Below are 16,426 nucleotides of genomic sequence, written 5' to 3'. Positions count from 1 at the left end.
TCCCCAATCTCTTCCTTGTTAGTCGTGGCAACTTGGGGAAATTATTAGGTCCTAGTTTCTTTATCTGTAAAATGGGGATGAGATTATCTACTACAGGCGTCATTGTACAAGTAAGTGATGTGTGTGCATTGCCTGGCATGGTATCTGGCGTATGGTAAATAAATTAACACTAGCATTAAAAAAATCACTTGAGCTAATTAATGTATGCAAAAGTGCATAAGAAATGATAAAGCATCTGACCTCCAAGTTGTTCCTAGTTTCAGAGCTTCATCAAACATGCTGAGATCTTTCTTGCAAATCCCAGCGCTTGTAGCATCATGTGAGTGTGTATATAATTGAGCAATCTTGGTGAAGGAAGCCAGGAGCCTTGGGAAGAAATGGCCTAGTCAAATGCCAAAGCAAAATCAGGTCTGTTCTTCTTTCTAACTGTGGAAAGGTAGAACTTTCCTTTTCCTATGTCATCATCTGTTGAGTGGGAGTTCTGACCAGGGCTGTGGATCAGTTGGTAATGCCCAGAACATTCAAATGCATAGGATGGACCATATGTTGGTCCCGAGGGCCCAGACTCCATCTTATTAAGATCTCTAGTTTAATGATTTAGTCCGTGGAGCCTCGGGTGTTTTTCATCTGCAAAATAATGGTGGTGACTATTTCACAGGGCCGGTGTGAGGAGGGAGCGAGGTCACAGTGTGAAGTTGCTTCAGAAACTGCAAAGTGCTCTGTGAGGGTTAGTGACTGTCACTTTGCAACCCACACTATTTCCCTGAACACAATTGCTCTCTCTACAGGTTATTTCAATGGAAGCTCCAATCCAAGAGGGTCTGTGGAGTTCCAGTTTACATTGGACATGACCGGCATCCAGAGAGACTTGAAAGAAGCCTGAATCTTCTCACTAGAATCCCTGCAAAATGACTCATGTAATTGCTCTAAGAATCCTTAGCCTTTATTGTACACCCACACAATTCTGATGCTATAGACTCCTGTGGCATGCAGGGAAAGTGGGAAGGGGGCCCATTTTAGATGCCTAGGATTTCAGAAGGGACCACCAATTCCACCTGTAAGAGCAGTTGGGGAGTACCAAATACCCAAACCAAGGCACCTGCCAATCATTCTGGACCCTCTGGTTTGCCTTTTTGTCATTCCTCCCATTAGGGAGGAAAAGGCTTTATTTTCCTTTAAAGCTCCTAGGAGGGATTTCTAGGGTCTCCCCCTCAGGAATTAGTTGTAGGAATAATTGGGCCAGTGGAGTGCAGGAGATATATCCAGCACAGCCCGAGCGCTCCTAGAAAAAGTGACCTAGATCAAGCAGCGGGTGGATGGAGGACTATCGTGGGGACCCCCTGCCACCTACTGACTTACAGCTGAACCCACATTTCCAGTAGCATCTTCGGGGGCTGGGAGCCGGGGGAGGGGGCAGGGAGAATTGGGGGAGGCGGGGGAGGGTGAAGGGGACCGGGTTGTTCCTTTCGGGACCAGGCTGCCTGTATCATCACCCCCCCCACCCCATCTGAACACACAGAGAGGAGGAGAAGGTGAGGACTGGGAGCCAGGGGGTGGCAGGGAGAGGAGGTCAGCCGCGGAACTGGAGCTGGCTCGGTGGGCACCAGCGCCGCCCGGGCTCGCAGCCTGAGTGAGTGTGAGGGGGAGAGCGAGGGGAGGGAGCGAGAGGCAGGCTGCGCGAGGAGGGGAGGGGAGGGGAGGGGAGGGGAGGGGAGGGGAGGGGAGGGGAGAGGGGGAGCGAGCGCTCCGCCAGCATGAGGACGGGCTGCTCCGCTCCGCGCTCAGTTAATCTGGCTGTCAGTTGGCGTTAACGCGGCCGTGGAAGTGCTCCGATTCCAGGGGAAACAGACGAACCTCCCCGAAGGGAAGAAGGAAGCACGCAAGGAGGGCACGAACTGCAGGAGGGAAAGAACAGGCGAGCAGAGAGAGGAATCTAGGGAAGGGGGGGAAATACCAAATCTATGACTGGACCTGGGCTTCTTTTTCGCCAATGCAAAAAGGAATATGCAGCACATTTTTGCCTTCTTCTGCACCGGTTTCCTAGGCGCGGTAGTAGGTGCCAATTTCCCCAACAATATCCAGATCGGTGAGTGAGAGGGGGCAGCCTGGGGAGGGACTTTCTGGGTCTGGCAAGGGTTTCTTTTATTTTTTGGGGGGTGGGGGTATTGCCTGTGTCCCCCAACCCCCCCACCCCGCTCCGGACTGTGCTTGGATAGAAAGCTGGGTGATGATGGAAAGCCCACTTGCACCTCCAGCCGGGGAGGGGGCTTCTCTTGCTCAGACGAGGGGCAGAGGGCAGTGTGCACACACACACACACACATACACATGCACACACACAGCTCCACACACACCACTCACACTCTGGGCATGAGCCTGTGAAATGGAGGAACCACTGCTTTGAAAGAAAGAAAGAAAGAAAATTCAGGCTGTAGCGCGGAGGAAAGGGCTGGTGGGTGTTTAAAGGAGTTCACTCCATTGCCTGATACATGGTGCCTGCTCTCATTTATTTAGACAAATAGGTGTGGTGTATTTCTGTGTGTGATCAGGTATTAAATAGGCACATATGCATTTACTTGGCTGAGGCGATGGTTTCTTGGCTGGGGGAGGGGAAGGAGACCCTCTAAAAGAAGGAGTGCGGGGTGCTGGGTTTATTGCAGCCGCTGAAATCCTGCCCGGGGGCCCCCAGGCTAAGTCCAGACAAGGGGGCTCTCCCTCCGGTGCTGGACTCCCCGGCTGCCTTCTCTCTGCTGTCTGCCATGCTGGGCTGGTGGTCCTCACTCCTCCAAGCTGGAACTTCCTATCCTGCCTTTATTCCTTCCGTTGCCCCCTCCTCTGAGAGGTTGCATGCACAGACATTCGTCTACCTTTTACACACACGCAAACACACACACATGCACACGTTTCCCTTCCTCCTCTTAGCTGTCCCCATCCCTAGGCTCTGTCCTCTCAACTTAGAGGCAGGTTTCAACACGCTGCCTGCCTTTTTGCTCCCCATTTCCCGTTCCTGGTTGTGGGGCTTCTAAAAGGACCCCTCACCCGCCCTGGATCGGCGGGGGGGCGGCTGATAGATGTTGCTCCTCCTAATAATAATGGGTGAAAGCAAAACAAACAGGAGCAGTAACACCAGTAACAATGCTCATCCACAAGGGCTCGGGGTTCCGTGTGACCAGCGTGTCAGGGCTGTGTGTGTCCCGGAATGGAGCAAGCTGCTCTGCTCGGAGGCATCTTGGTTGGTTTGGGTTCTTGTTTTCTCTCCCCCGTAGGGACATAGCTCCACTAGGGGAAGTTCCCATTACTGGTAGTTTGTGTTATTTGTGTGAATGTGTGTTTTGGGGGGGGGGGGGCGGATATGGTGCAGGTCCTATTTTGCTGGGCACACATGTGCTGCAGTACCAGGCTCTTTCGGCCTCTCCAGCATGCCGGCTCCAAGGGTGGTTGGAACAGCCATGGAGTAACTTGCTTTGTTTCCTGACACCTGTTAAACTATATTCTGAAGTGTGTGTATATGTGTTAGTGCCTTACACGCAAAACAAAACTTCCTGCCTCAGGAGACACTTCCCTTGCAGCCCCGTCTGGAGCCGCCTACCTCCCCACCCCCACCCCTCCCTTTCATTCATTTCGGAGGAGGAAGGGGATAGGGAAGTGTTTGGGGTGTGGTCACCTGAGGGGAGGGAGGGTGGAGCATCAGAATCAAGCAGTAGTCATTTATTTTTACCCTTTAAAATGGAGGCATATGAGCATGTGTAAATCACTTGCTCTTATGTGTAGCATTGTTTATGTTGGTACTTATGCATTGCCCACACTTGGCTGATTGGAAATGCTTGTCTTGAGATATGTGGACTTGCTTTCACCAAGTGTATTTGTGTATAGAGCTATGGGTACAAATGCACGGAGGTGGTTTGTGTTTTATGGACGTGTGTATGATATGTATGCCCATGTATCTGCAAATTTTTCATCATACTTATGAAACTTGTTTGTTCAACTGATAAGATCACTATTTGTTTTCAAATAAAAGGTTGAAACATTAAATTGTAGAACAAATGCTGAAAATACCACTGTCATCAGGTAGTACTTGATTCTACTTGTAGGATCTCTAATAAAAGCCTTACAGTCTATCTACTGGTTCTTAAAAATAAGCACATACCTCTGTATAAGAAGTTATAAGTACGTTACGTTGGGACTGGGATTCCTGTTGAAGCTGAGATAAACTTCTATGTAAACATTCACTATAGTTCAGTCTCTGGACATAGCTGATTCTAATTCATGGAAATGGGATTTAATTCATTTTACACGTCTACAGTAAATACAAAGGTAAGTCACATACTCTCACTTCTAGGAACTAGAGCCCCAATAAGCACCTTTGTTATGCTTTTCACTAGAATAGAATGTTCATACCTTCTTGACATTCTTAAATCCCCACATCTCTGAAGTCCACAGTTCTACCATGCAAATGTACACCATGGCAATCTCTTATATAACAAGTCATCCCTAGGTAGCTGGGATCATGAGTGTCAAAGAAGCAGCAAAATACTGTTTTTAGAAACCCAGGGTTTTCAGAAGAAATGGATAATATACCTCAGAGGTGATAGAATGATTAAATTGCATGCAGGTCTTGCCAGGTCAAAGACCAAAACTGTCAAAGCAAAGGGTTACAGTGCTTTATAGGGTCCCAGGGCTAGATTTCACCCTGAAATATTTGTTAATGCTACTTCCTGCAAGGCTCTGTAGTGGGGAATGGGTCTGATACAGGAAAAATTGGACACAGCATGGGTTTACGTGCACACAAGAGCTTAGGCCACCTAGATGGTTGCCAGGACGAAGGAGGAAGAGAAATACAGTTCTCTTGTTTTCTCTGAATTGATCTGGGTTGAGGAGTGAACAACCAAATGTTTGGGCAGAGTGATGCCTGTTAGAGGCCCTTGTCACATAAAAGCTCATCTATGGAAGTTGAAGCTTCCATGTCTACTTGAGTCTATTTGAACTCTCCTCCCCACCACTGAAGGCTACAACTAGTGGGTTTGGCATGAGGAGAAGAAAAGGGTCCATCTGGGATGGGCTATTGGGGGACTAAACCTGTCTCTATTCCAGATACCATGTTACATTTATTTTCCTCCTAGGGGGATTATTTCCAAACCAGCAGTCACAGGAACATGCCGCTTTTAGATTTGCTTTGTCACAACTCACAGAGCCCCCGAAACTGCTCCCCCAGATTGATATTGTGAACATCAGCGACAGCTTTGAGATGACCTATAGATGTAAGTAATTGCTGCTATTCCTGACATTTATTTCTGCGATCGACCAATGAAAGGAGGGCCTGTGAGTAGGTGGTAGTGTTGCAAAAACCACTTGAGTTGTCATTCGTCTTCATAAGAGAAAGCCCTCCAAGAAAAATTTCCAGGGCCTTTTGAGTGATTCCATCAGTTGGTATTTTAGATCCTAGAATGCTTTAGAAAATGGGTCTGCTTTTTCACTGTCAGCTAACTGTAAATGCCAGTACGATGGGTGTTTGGGTTGATTGAATCTTCCCTACCTTGCAGAGTTTTTCTTGTTCAGCTCAGAGACTTTCACACATAAGAAACTTCTAAGAGATATAGAATTAAAGATTCCAACTTAGAAAATGTGGCTTAAAATGCTTATGCCTTTCCTATGCACAAGTTAAAAGAAGAAATTACACCTGTGGTTGATTAGAAAGAATGTGTGACAGGTTGTCTATCTGGTTCCCCACTTTGGGAAATGACCAATAACTATTGTAAGATTGTTACCTGGATTATTTTCAAAATATTTTGAAGGGATTGATTGCTTAAGACATAATTTGTTGGATGGCCTTTGAGAGGAGACCTCAAGGAGAAGAAAAAGAGAAGTCTTTGACATATGAATTGAATACATAAAAAACAAAGACCATTTTGAGTTTTTCTGACAACTACGACTGAAAAGGAGATCTGTGTGGTTGCATGATTGCCATTTGATGACAGATGGAAGCATAAAAATTAATCAGTAGAGACATTTTCCCTCCAGGGATTAAACTCCAGAAGGAATTTACGGTATGGTGGTGTGAGCTGAATGGGCAAGAACAACTGGAGACTCAAAATTGGATTAAATTGACACCACAGGTTGTGTGTGCTTCTATGGACTTGGTGACATCTACTGAGCTATGGATAGTCAAAAACATAGATCATATTTCTTTCATCTCTTTTCCACATTCCCTCATGGTAGGCTCTCAATGATTTGAACTGAAAGTGCATTGTGCATTGAAAACTCATATTAAGAATTTGGAATTCTCTCTATCCCTAAGACCACTTATAAGATAATGCTCATACAGATTTCAAGAATGATAATTATACCAGACTCCATTTATTAAGGATTTACTGTGTGTTAAGAACTATGATAAGTATTTTATAGACAATTATATTAGCATTTATTATCACTTATTGGGCATCACAATGGCCTTTGCAATGCACTAATTTCTATGTGTTAGTTCATTTAATCCTCAGAGAAACCTTGGAGGAGAACACTGCATCATCTTCTTTTTAGAAACTGAGGCTGCACCAAGTTATACTACTTGCTCAGAGTTGCCCAAGAAGTAAACTGTGGTCCTGTGACCCCAAGGTCCATGTTCCTGGCACTGTGATAGATACACTGTTCCTTATGGTAGCCTGATCAATTATGCTTAGATTACCTAAAAAGCAAAAGGAAGTGTTCAGAAACTTTTAAGGCAGTGGTTTGATAAAGCACCTAATGAGAAAACCTTACAGTGCTTCAAATTATAGCTGTGATTTTACACAGGAGTGACCCATCAAATAAAATAGCAATTTTGCATTTTGGTAATGCCGAGGTTGAAAATATTGTCTGCTGTGTTACTGACTATCCTTAAAAAAGAGCTAGAGTTTAATTGTTGAATTCTGTTTTCTGTGAAACCATCTCCCTGGAAAGCTGAATAATGTTGAATAGGTATTTGATTTTCAGATAATCTCCATTCCTTTTGATATGGTTTAGAGTCTTTGAAGAGAGGATTTGGGTATGGGCATCAATATATCTAAAAACCGCCTATGATGATGCTTAATATTTTGCATTTATATGCATATGCTAATTTATTTACTGAGGGGAGGCTCTCTAGCTTTTGTCATACTCCATAGATTTTGTCATACTCTCAAAGGGGCCCATTACTCAAGGATTACTTGCTTAAGGAATCAGGAAAAATAAATGGCTGGTGTGTGTATTCCCTCATACTGCTGAGAATTGTCTACAGCAGAGCTTGATGGAATGAGATGTTAACTGCTGTCCTAGTGTCAAGATGTTGACTGGCAGGACAAGATAATAAAAGACAAAAAAATAAAAATAAAAGGAAGAAACGTTCTGAGGCAAAAGGTGGTGCTTTTGTATTGTTATCTTAACTACCTAACATTTGATCTGCAATAGGGTCATTGGCCATTTATTGGGGGGGTTGAAATATGATACACAGTGTTATCCATTGTGGTTAGGGAACCTGGAGTGAATGGATCTGGGTTCTTAAACTTGATTCCTGCCATATATAAGTGTATAGGTTTCTATTAATTTGGTCATTCTTTAAATGTTTCTTCAATGCTATGAACTGAGATGGACCTTGGGGAAATAGAGATGATAAAAGGCCCTTGCTTTCAAGTATCTTGTGGTCTAGTGAGCAAAGTTGCTGCGGGGATTGTCTGAGAAGCAATAATGCTATCTTGTGCTTAGATCTTTATTTTTTCTCTTTAGCTCCAAGATCAGAGCCAGGACTGGGCAATTTGGGTGGCAATGGTGGCATTATAATCCCAGCCTGCCTGGAAGATTCTCTGTTAGCTTTTAGATGAGGCCAGGAAACCTTTCGTTTCCCATGGTCTTTCAGTTTGGGAAAACTGTACATCTGTCCCAAATTAAATTGAGTAAAAACTGTCAAAGGGAGTAGACAGGTTTTATATGGGCTACATTAACTAATCATTTATGGTAAACCAAGAAAAGTGTCTTATTCACGTTTAATTTCATTTGCTTTTTTGAAATCTGGACTAGTAGTTACCTTAAATTGACTGCCTCAGTCTTACCTCCAGAATATAACTAAATATTTGTTTTTCTTTCTTTTATTTTTTAAATTAATTTATTTATTTAGAGAGAGATAGAGGACACTGTGAGCAGGTGGGTGGGGAAGAGGGAGAAGGGGAAAGAGAATCTCAAGCAGACTCCCCATTGAGCATGGTGTCCTCCACAGGGCTTGATCCCAGGAACCTGAGATCATGACCTGAGCCAAAATCAAGAGTTGGACACCCAACCAACTGAACCACACAGGCACCCCAATGAATATTTGTTTTTTTTTTTTTTTTTTTTTTTAGAGTTGCCTTTTTTTTTTTTTTTTTTATGATAGGCACAGAGAGAGAGAGAGAGAGAGGCAGAGACATAGGCAGAGGGAGAAGCAGACTCCATGCACCAGGAGCCCGACGTGGGATTCGATTCCGGGTCTCCAGGATCGCACCCTGGGCCAAAGGCAGGCACTAAACCGCTGCGCCACCCAGGGATCCCCGAATATTTGTTTTTCATAATTTTTGCTGTCACTTGATTTTTTTTCCTGCCCATTTTGCTATTCACTATCCCTCCACCAGAGGGTAGAGAAGGGAAGGGAGAGGAAGTATAACAGGAACTATTCCTGCTGGACGTGTTGGCAACAGGGGATTACTGAGGCAAAGTGATGGTTGTAGGGTAGGGGATGCAGGAAAGATGGAAGAGAAGTACTACTAACATCAGTAACCAAGATGAGAGTTTTGTGTGTTCTTTGCATTTGAGCTTCCTTGCTTTCCTTGCCTGCAGGCATTAAAGGATAAAGTCATTGAATCAGCAAACACCTTATGTTATCCTCTGAACACTCTTCCATGCCTAGAAGGGCAGGAGTTGATGAGACTGTCCATAGAGATAGTAGTTACTGACCAACTATTCAGCTTACTTGGTGCCTTTGTGATCAGTATAAATAAAGTGACAGGTAAGATGCAGATTGTGATTTCTATTAAAGGTCTGAGAAGCAGTTACCACTTAATTCTTACCTTTTCATTCATACATTCTGCACATATATGCTGAATGCCTACTTTATGCCCAGTGTTGTACCAGGTGCTAGGAATATAATGGCCAAGAAAGAAGACATAGCCTTTTTCCTAGTGGGGGTTACAGTTTAGCCAGGAGGACCTCAATCTTCAGTGCAATCTTCAGTGCACCCAGAGAGCTTATTTAAAACAAGACTCTGGGATGAATTCTGGATTTCCTGAGTAAGATTATTCAAGAGCTGGCCCTGGAGGTATTCTGTAGTAGTTAGTATGGGGATCACACTTGGAGAAACTCTTTAATCTAAAAAGCTTTCCACTCCCTTAGCAAGCATGTTTGAGCCCTTAATCAAGCCCAGACATGGTGTTAAGCACTAGAAGTACAGACAAAAGTAAGACATGTTCCCTGCCCTTCAGGACTTTATCCCTTATGAGGCTGACCATCCTATTAAGAGAAAATCAAAATATAACATTGGTGTTGGGGGAAGCAATTTATAAGGAGTGTTAGAGATGCCTTAAGGAGTGGGCATGGCCTCTGAAAGGGTAGTGGTAGACTTGAGTCTCAATGATAAATAGAAGCTTTCCAGAAAGACAAGGTAAGGGGGCAAGAAAGGGATGAAGCAAGTGTGTTCTGGACAGAGGAGTGACAGGTGCAAAGGCAAAGAAGATAGCTTTACTTTGTTACTCTCTTGCTCTGACCTCTTGTGGCAATCTGGGCTGGGCCTCCCATCTACCTTTTATCCAATACTGCAGAAGTGATCACCGAATGAATGGTCATTCATAAGCCAGATGCAGCACAATATATAAGAATCATGGAATTTGGGACACCTGGGTGGTTCAGCAGTTGGGCATCTGCCTTCGGCTCAGGGTATGATCCTGGAGTCCTGGGATCGAGTCCTGCATTGGGCTCCCTGCATGGACCCTGCTTCTCCCTCTGCCTATGTCTCTGCCTCTCCCTCCCTGTGTGTCTCTCATGAATAAATAAATAAAATCTTTTTTAAAAAAAAACGTGGAATTTTACTTCAAAATTTGGGTATCTGTAAGTCTCTTTCAATTTTTGAAAAATGTGGCAATATTGACTCACATCTATGTAGCCCCAATTTACTAAGATAGAGGTGGGTATATTCCATCTAGATAATTTCTTTCCTAACTAGCTCATTTTTCTAATTTTATTTAGCTGCCTGTCCCCTGGAAGCATTGTGTTTTCAAGGCCCAGTTGGTTTGTCCTGCATTGTTGCCTTGATATACATTTATAGGTCAACTCTACCACCAGAATGTGAAATACTGTCCAGAAAGGTCATGTATATCTATTGTTCAGTGGTGCTGAGAACACTCAACAAAGGGCTTTATCCCTAATCCAAGTGAACAAATGTCTCCATGAGTCAAGGAATCACACAATATACAGATGCTGAGAGCCAGCGTGTATAGGTGGCTCAGTTGGTTAAACTTCCAAGTCTTGGTTTTGGCTCAGGTCATGGTCTCAGGGTCATAGGATCAAGCCCTGTGTTAGGCTTCATGCTCAGTGTGAGGTCTTCTAGAGATTCTTTCCCTCTCCATCCCCCCTGCCCCCCCTACTCATGCATGAGTATGCGCTTTCTCTCTCCAATCAATCAATCAATCAATCTATCTGTCGATCTTTAAACAAAAACAAGATGCTGAGAGTCTAAATGGCAATCAGGTGGGTGCTAGTTGCCTAATTATAATGGGTTTCTCTCTGTTATAGACTCACTCAGGAAGCCCAAGGGGGATCTAGCCAGACTTTAGGCATGGATAGCAGACAGATGGCATCTTAGCTCTTGCCTAAGAGTCCCTCATCATTTTAGAGTTGCAGATTAATAGTCCATTGAATTTAAAATGCACAGTGCTTTTTACAATATGGCATAAAAATTCAGATTTCTGGATTCCCTAAAAAAAAAACTTAGGGCATCAGGGAACCCTGAACCCACATTCCTGCTCAGTTTCTATTTTCTAGAGTTGAGAAATGCTGTCCTCTTTCTTTTTCAAGATTTTAGTTATTTATTTGAGAGAAAGAGAGTGTGTGCATACATGCACAAGCAGGGGGAGGGTCAGAGGGAGAAGGACAAGCAGACTCCCTACTGAGCAGGGAGCCCAACATTGTGCTCAATCCCAGGACCCTGAGATCATGACCTGAGTTGAAATCAGATGCTTAACTGACTGAGCCACCCAAGTGCCCCAGGGCTGTCCTCTTTAGGCATAAGTCGTAAACTCTCAAGTTTACCAAAGTTTTCAAGTGTCCTACATGGAGCCAGTGCACCAAAATTATGCTGCTTACCCAGGTATATAACCAAACCAGTCTGCTCACACCTAATTTATATCCTTCAGCACCTGTCATTTCATTATTTCTTTCAATTAATATTTCTTCCTCACTCTATAACCAATAGTTTAGGGGATACAAAAGATGTATAATTTCTGCTCTCAAAAAATTTGCCGTAATGAGAAGAATGGAGGGCTGGTACTGGGTAAACAAAGATTATTTCAGAGACTTACCAAGTGACAGATACTTCATATATATTGTCTTTGAGTTTTATAAAAATCTTGAACGATTATTATCCCCATTTTGTAGATGATGCTATTGAGATGGTGCAGGAGTAAATGTTTTCCCCATATTCTACAGCAGAGATGGGCTGAGCTAATATTTGAAGTCAGCTTTAGGAACTCCAAAACTCAGTGAGCTTTTCCCCTTCTAAGATGCATTACTATAGGGACACAGAAAAGAAAAAGAACAGTAAGTGCTCCCAGTGAAGTTTATGATTCAGGATTAAGAGCTAAGACTTCTGAGGCAGGGCATGGCTGTGGATAAGAAGCAAGACTCCTCAGGGAATTTGAGCAGGTACTGAAGGGTGGGGCATGTGTTTGTTGTTACGAGGTGTAGAGTTCAAAGTTGGTCTCTTGCATCCACACTGTGCTCTCAGCTAAATGGCAGATGTGTGCATAGAGCTGGTTGACGTTACAAACCTGACTGTGGCTTCTCCATCTTTATCCATGTCCTCCCATTAAGAAACACAGGCATCAACATGTGTCTATGTTACACTCTTGTTTTTTGTTTTTATATAATATTGGTAATCATCAACTTCTTTGTGCCAAGGTTTGTGAACATTGCATCCTCTGGCTAGTTTGAAGACTGCTGAGATCAGTGAGATTACTGTTCTTCTCTCAGACACTCAAGATAAATAGTTAAGATTCATTTATTTGTTCATTCATTCAAACCCTATTATTATTGCCCTCTATGGGGTCTATGTACCATTACTGCCCCCTTCCAGACCCTAGCGGATAACAGTCATTAACTACAGAATTCTTTCCCACTAAATGTAGACATAGCCTTAAATTCTTTTTTTCTTTTCTTTTCTCTTCCTTACCTTTCTTTTCTTTTCTTTCTCAGCATAGCATTCTAGGCAGCTACTACAAATTGGTCAGAGTTGAGTTGATGCAAGAGATAAAATCCATTTGCCACTACAAGGCATTCCACTAGGAATTGAGGAAAATAAAATGCATTAGACATTGATTCTCCCCTTAAGGGGCTCAGGTTCTTATAGAGGAAATAGGCATGCACAAAAGAAATCTGAAGTAATGGAGACATTCTCTCTTTCCTCATCTCTCTCTCTCTCTCTCTCTCTCTCACACACACACACACACACACACACACACACACACTCAGAGGAAGGAAAGAAAACTTCCAGTTGGAAGAATCAGACCAGCTTTCATAAATCAAGGACATTTGAGTTCAATTTAGAAAGGTCGACCGGATATAGACCAAAAGGTAAACACACACACACACACACACACACACACACACATACACCAGGTTCCAGGCAGTGAAAACTATGTGAATTGGGATTTGAAGACAAGGATTCAAATTCTGGACTATCTATCCTCTGGAAACATTCCTGCATGTGACTTTGGAGAAGCACCACCCACCCCCATCCTTATTTATAAAATAAGGCTCTTATGATTTCTAAGAGTCCCTCCAGGGCGGTAGTCCTATGTTAAGAATGTATGGAAAACTCAGGGACAAATGGTTTAGAGAAGAAGCTCTTGTGTCAGCCACTGGTTTGACTAAGAATCTAAGGAACGCTCTGAACTTTGACCTACCATGTTACGCATCTGGTCTACATTTTGTATGCAAGGGTACTAAGCCTCTTATGGATCTCAGGTGCACTCATTCAATATTCAACAAGTAATTACAGAATGCTTACTACTGCGAACAAAAGCACAAGGCAGCCCTATGCTCATGGAGCTTACCAGTTAGTGAGAGATGCAGATATTCGTCAAATAATTGTACAGATGATATATTATTATTGGTTGTGATAAAGATGTGAAAGAAAGGGCCATGATTCAACGAAAGCATATTATAAAGGAATTAGCTCTGGGCAGAGGGATGAATAGGTGTTTGAGCTGAGAATTGAAGGCTTTTAGTGATGTGGTGCTGGGAACAGGAGGCATATTCTAGAAGCATCCTGGGCAGAGGCCTGGGAGCAGGGGAAGTGAGGGATAAGGGGAATGGGGGGCTAGAAAGGATGGCAAGGGCTAAGAGGCCTGTTACAAATTTTAAACTTTAGCCCAAGAGCTTTGGGAAAAACTCCTGAAGGATTTTAAGCAGAGAAGTGTCATGTTCAGATTTGTTTTCCCACCAGGAATCAGATGCTCGAGAGTGCCACTTTCATGTTCCCTGAAGACTTTATGCTTATGTAGCAATTATCCTTGAGCCTTTACTCCTGTTGCCAATTTGAGATGAAGTCTGGCAGATGGTCAGAGGGATGGGGACAGACACTGGGGGAAGAGGAAGCTGACGACTGGGTGTAGGGGTCAGTTGTCATGTGTGCTCTGTGGTATGCCCATGGCTATGTTCATGGGGACTGGAGGCTGATCCAACACAGAGTTGGTAAGCATGTGCATGCAAGCAAGGACTCAGATGGAATCCCTACTTACTTCATCAGCAGGAAAGGCCATGCTACTGAGCCTTGATCTGTAATCAAATTGGACAACTCAATGCTATTTCCTCCACTTGCATCTACAAACTTTTCCTTCCATGTTCCCCTGTTGAATTTCTGTCCTTCTGGTTAGTCCTATCCCTTATATCACCTTTTCCAGGAAGCTTCCTTGCTTTCTCATGTTCACACCCTCCTCCTCTGCCCCTTGGCACTTTGTACTTTCCCATAGCAGCTGTCACACTTAGATCTGGGTTTTAGTCACCTGGACCTTTGTCTTATCTGACCAACTGGTCCAAGCAACTTGGGAGCAGTGGCCACATCTTCTTTAACTTCCCATCACAGTTCCACCACAGAATAGTGTTCAGTGATGCTAGTTGAATGAATGGATGAATGAATGAATGAATGCATAGCTGTGTATTATGTAACATCAGAGGCAGTGATGTAGTAGTTTATACTGCCATTCATGGGGGTTATGGTTTGACATTACGTGTTTTGAGAATTCCAATAGGCTGCATTGTAAATTCCCGCGGAAGGCCATTACAATTGTGTTGCTAAACAGTGCTGGGGGTAAAAACCAGCACTGTTAATTTGACCGTGGTAAGTCAAATTAAAAGCTCAGTCCAGCTCCTTTTGAACTATTGTCAGTAAGGGTCCTAGATAAGGACCCACTTTCTAGATCAAGGATTTCTGGTTCAAGGCCTGCCTGTGCCACTGAGGCCTTGTAAGTCTTGGACAAGTCAATTCTATTTTTTTAAACTTCAGTTTCTTTCAAGTGAAGGAAATAATTATATCAATGGTATGTGGTTATTATGAAAAGGAGCAAATGATAGTTGATTTCAAATCAACTTTGTACTCCATGCAAAACCATGAAACAGCTACTTTTATTCTCCCTTTTCTCCAGATGAGAAAATGGAGCTCTCAGAGGGAGTGAGCAGGGGCAGTGGCCTGTGTGTGTCTGGTTCCATCCCTAGACCTCTGCAGGCTTGGGGGTGGGTTCTTCATTCCGCTGACTGCTGGGTCTTCTGCTCTTGTGGAACATGTGGTTTCCCCTCCAGTGAAAGCGGCTCTGCTCCCCTGGTATCAGTGCCTGCAGCTTGAGTCACACAGCCCTTGTGCTTTCAAGTGGCCTGTGCTGCTCTGTGGCAGCTGCAGTCAGGGTGTGCAGTGCACTGAAGATCCTAGAAAGCCATTCCCCCCCGACTGCTCTTGTGACTTTAGAGTGTCACAGTCTGCTGTCCAAAGAGCACACAGGAGCTCAAGGTCGTAGGGAGGTCCAGATCATGGAGGATCCAGGCAAAATTGGGGTGAATGAGGCAGTTGGAGGCTAATGAAATTCACACCCAATGGTTAAGCCTGTTTCTGTGTGTTCATTACATAGAATCTCTAGGAAGGAAATCAACTAAGAATAGCATTTATTTCGTGTACAAACATGATATGTGTTTTGTAGAAAGCCATGGGAGTATAGACACCAAACAAAATAAAATTTGTGTAATTATAATACTAAGGATAAACTTATCTTTCTTCTGAGCATATCAACTTAACAATTAATAATAGATTTATATCACTGTCTTATAACATGATTTTTTACCCAGTGTTACATATGTCACTTTGATTATTACACATTCATTTTTAAATGTCTTCCTAAAAGGGGCACCTGGGTGGCTCAGTGGTTAAGCGTCTGCCTTCAGCACAAGTCGTGATCCTGGGGTCCTGGGATCGAGTCCCGCATCAGGCTCCCAGCAGGGAGCCTGCTTCTCCCTCTGCCTGTGTCTCTGCCTCTCTCTGTGTCTCTCTGTCTCATGAATACATAAATAAAATCTTAAAAAAAAATAAAAAATAAATGTCTTCCTAAAAGCCTATTGTACATATATGTACAACTTATATATGTAAAATTTATTTAATTTGTCTCCTTTTATTGACTATCTAGTTTATTTCCAAATATTTTCCTAAAGATAATGCTATGATGATCATCCCAGTAAAAATTTAATCATTTTAATATAATATTATGATTTTTAAGAGCATTATAGGCCAGTAAGACAATTTCCAATGAAATTTAATAGAATCATTAGTGTATACAAGAATTGAAATAACTTGTTCAGTGTTGGTATTGACTTGCTGTATGACCTTGAGAAATCTTTGTGCTCAGTTTAGCTTCCAGATGTATAATATGGGGTTGTAATACCAGATTCTCAGTGTTATTAGAAGAGGCAAATGTCATTACTTATATGAAAGGGCTTTGAAAAATCAGAAGTGCTAAGGAAATGCAGGGTAATATAATTAACTAGGCTTCTTATCTATTAACATAAATGCACCACAAGTACAATGTGACTAATTAATCTTTAGTGTTTTTCTATGAGGGCAGTCATTATCCATGAATGAATCTATTTTGTGGATGGGGAAAATTGAAATCTCAAGGAGGCTAAGTTTACCCAGGGTCCAAA

The 16,426-nt window shown here is 43.1% G+C and overlaps 1 protein-coding gene across 3 annotated transcripts in view; it reads left to right on the top strand.

The window, feature by feature from the left end:
- Window positions 1-1,532: 1,532 nt before the first annotated feature.
- The window catches only part of GRIA1 (glutamate ionotropic receptor AMPA type subunit 1), a 299,091-nt gene continuing 284,197 nt past the window's right edge, over window positions 1,533-16,426 (top strand). For 2 of the 3 annotated variants that reach the window (XM_072824420.1, XM_072824419.1), the window contains exons 1-2: window positions 1,721-2,086; window positions 5,119-5,256. In XM_072824420.1, the coding sequence (XP_072680521.1) occupies window positions 2,005-2,086; window positions 5,119-5,256 (220 nt within the window). In that variant the 5' untranslated portion in view covers window positions 1,721-2,004. Of the gene's footprint in view, window positions 1,631-1,720; window positions 2,087-5,118; window positions 5,257-16,426 lie in introns of those variants that run through there. The other variant, XM_072824421.1, reaches the window with a different exon arrangement.

This window comes from Canis lupus, chromosome 4 (genome assembly GCF_048164855.1).
Source record: "Canis lupus baileyi chromosome 4, mCanLup2.hap1, whole genome shotgun sequence".
In the NCBI taxonomy this organism is placed as follows: Eukaryota; Metazoa; Chordata; class Mammalia; order Carnivora; family Canidae; genus Canis; species Canis lupus.
The sequence above is the reverse complement of the archived record's forward strand: the minus strand, read 5'-3'. Positions and strand labels throughout refer to the sequence as shown.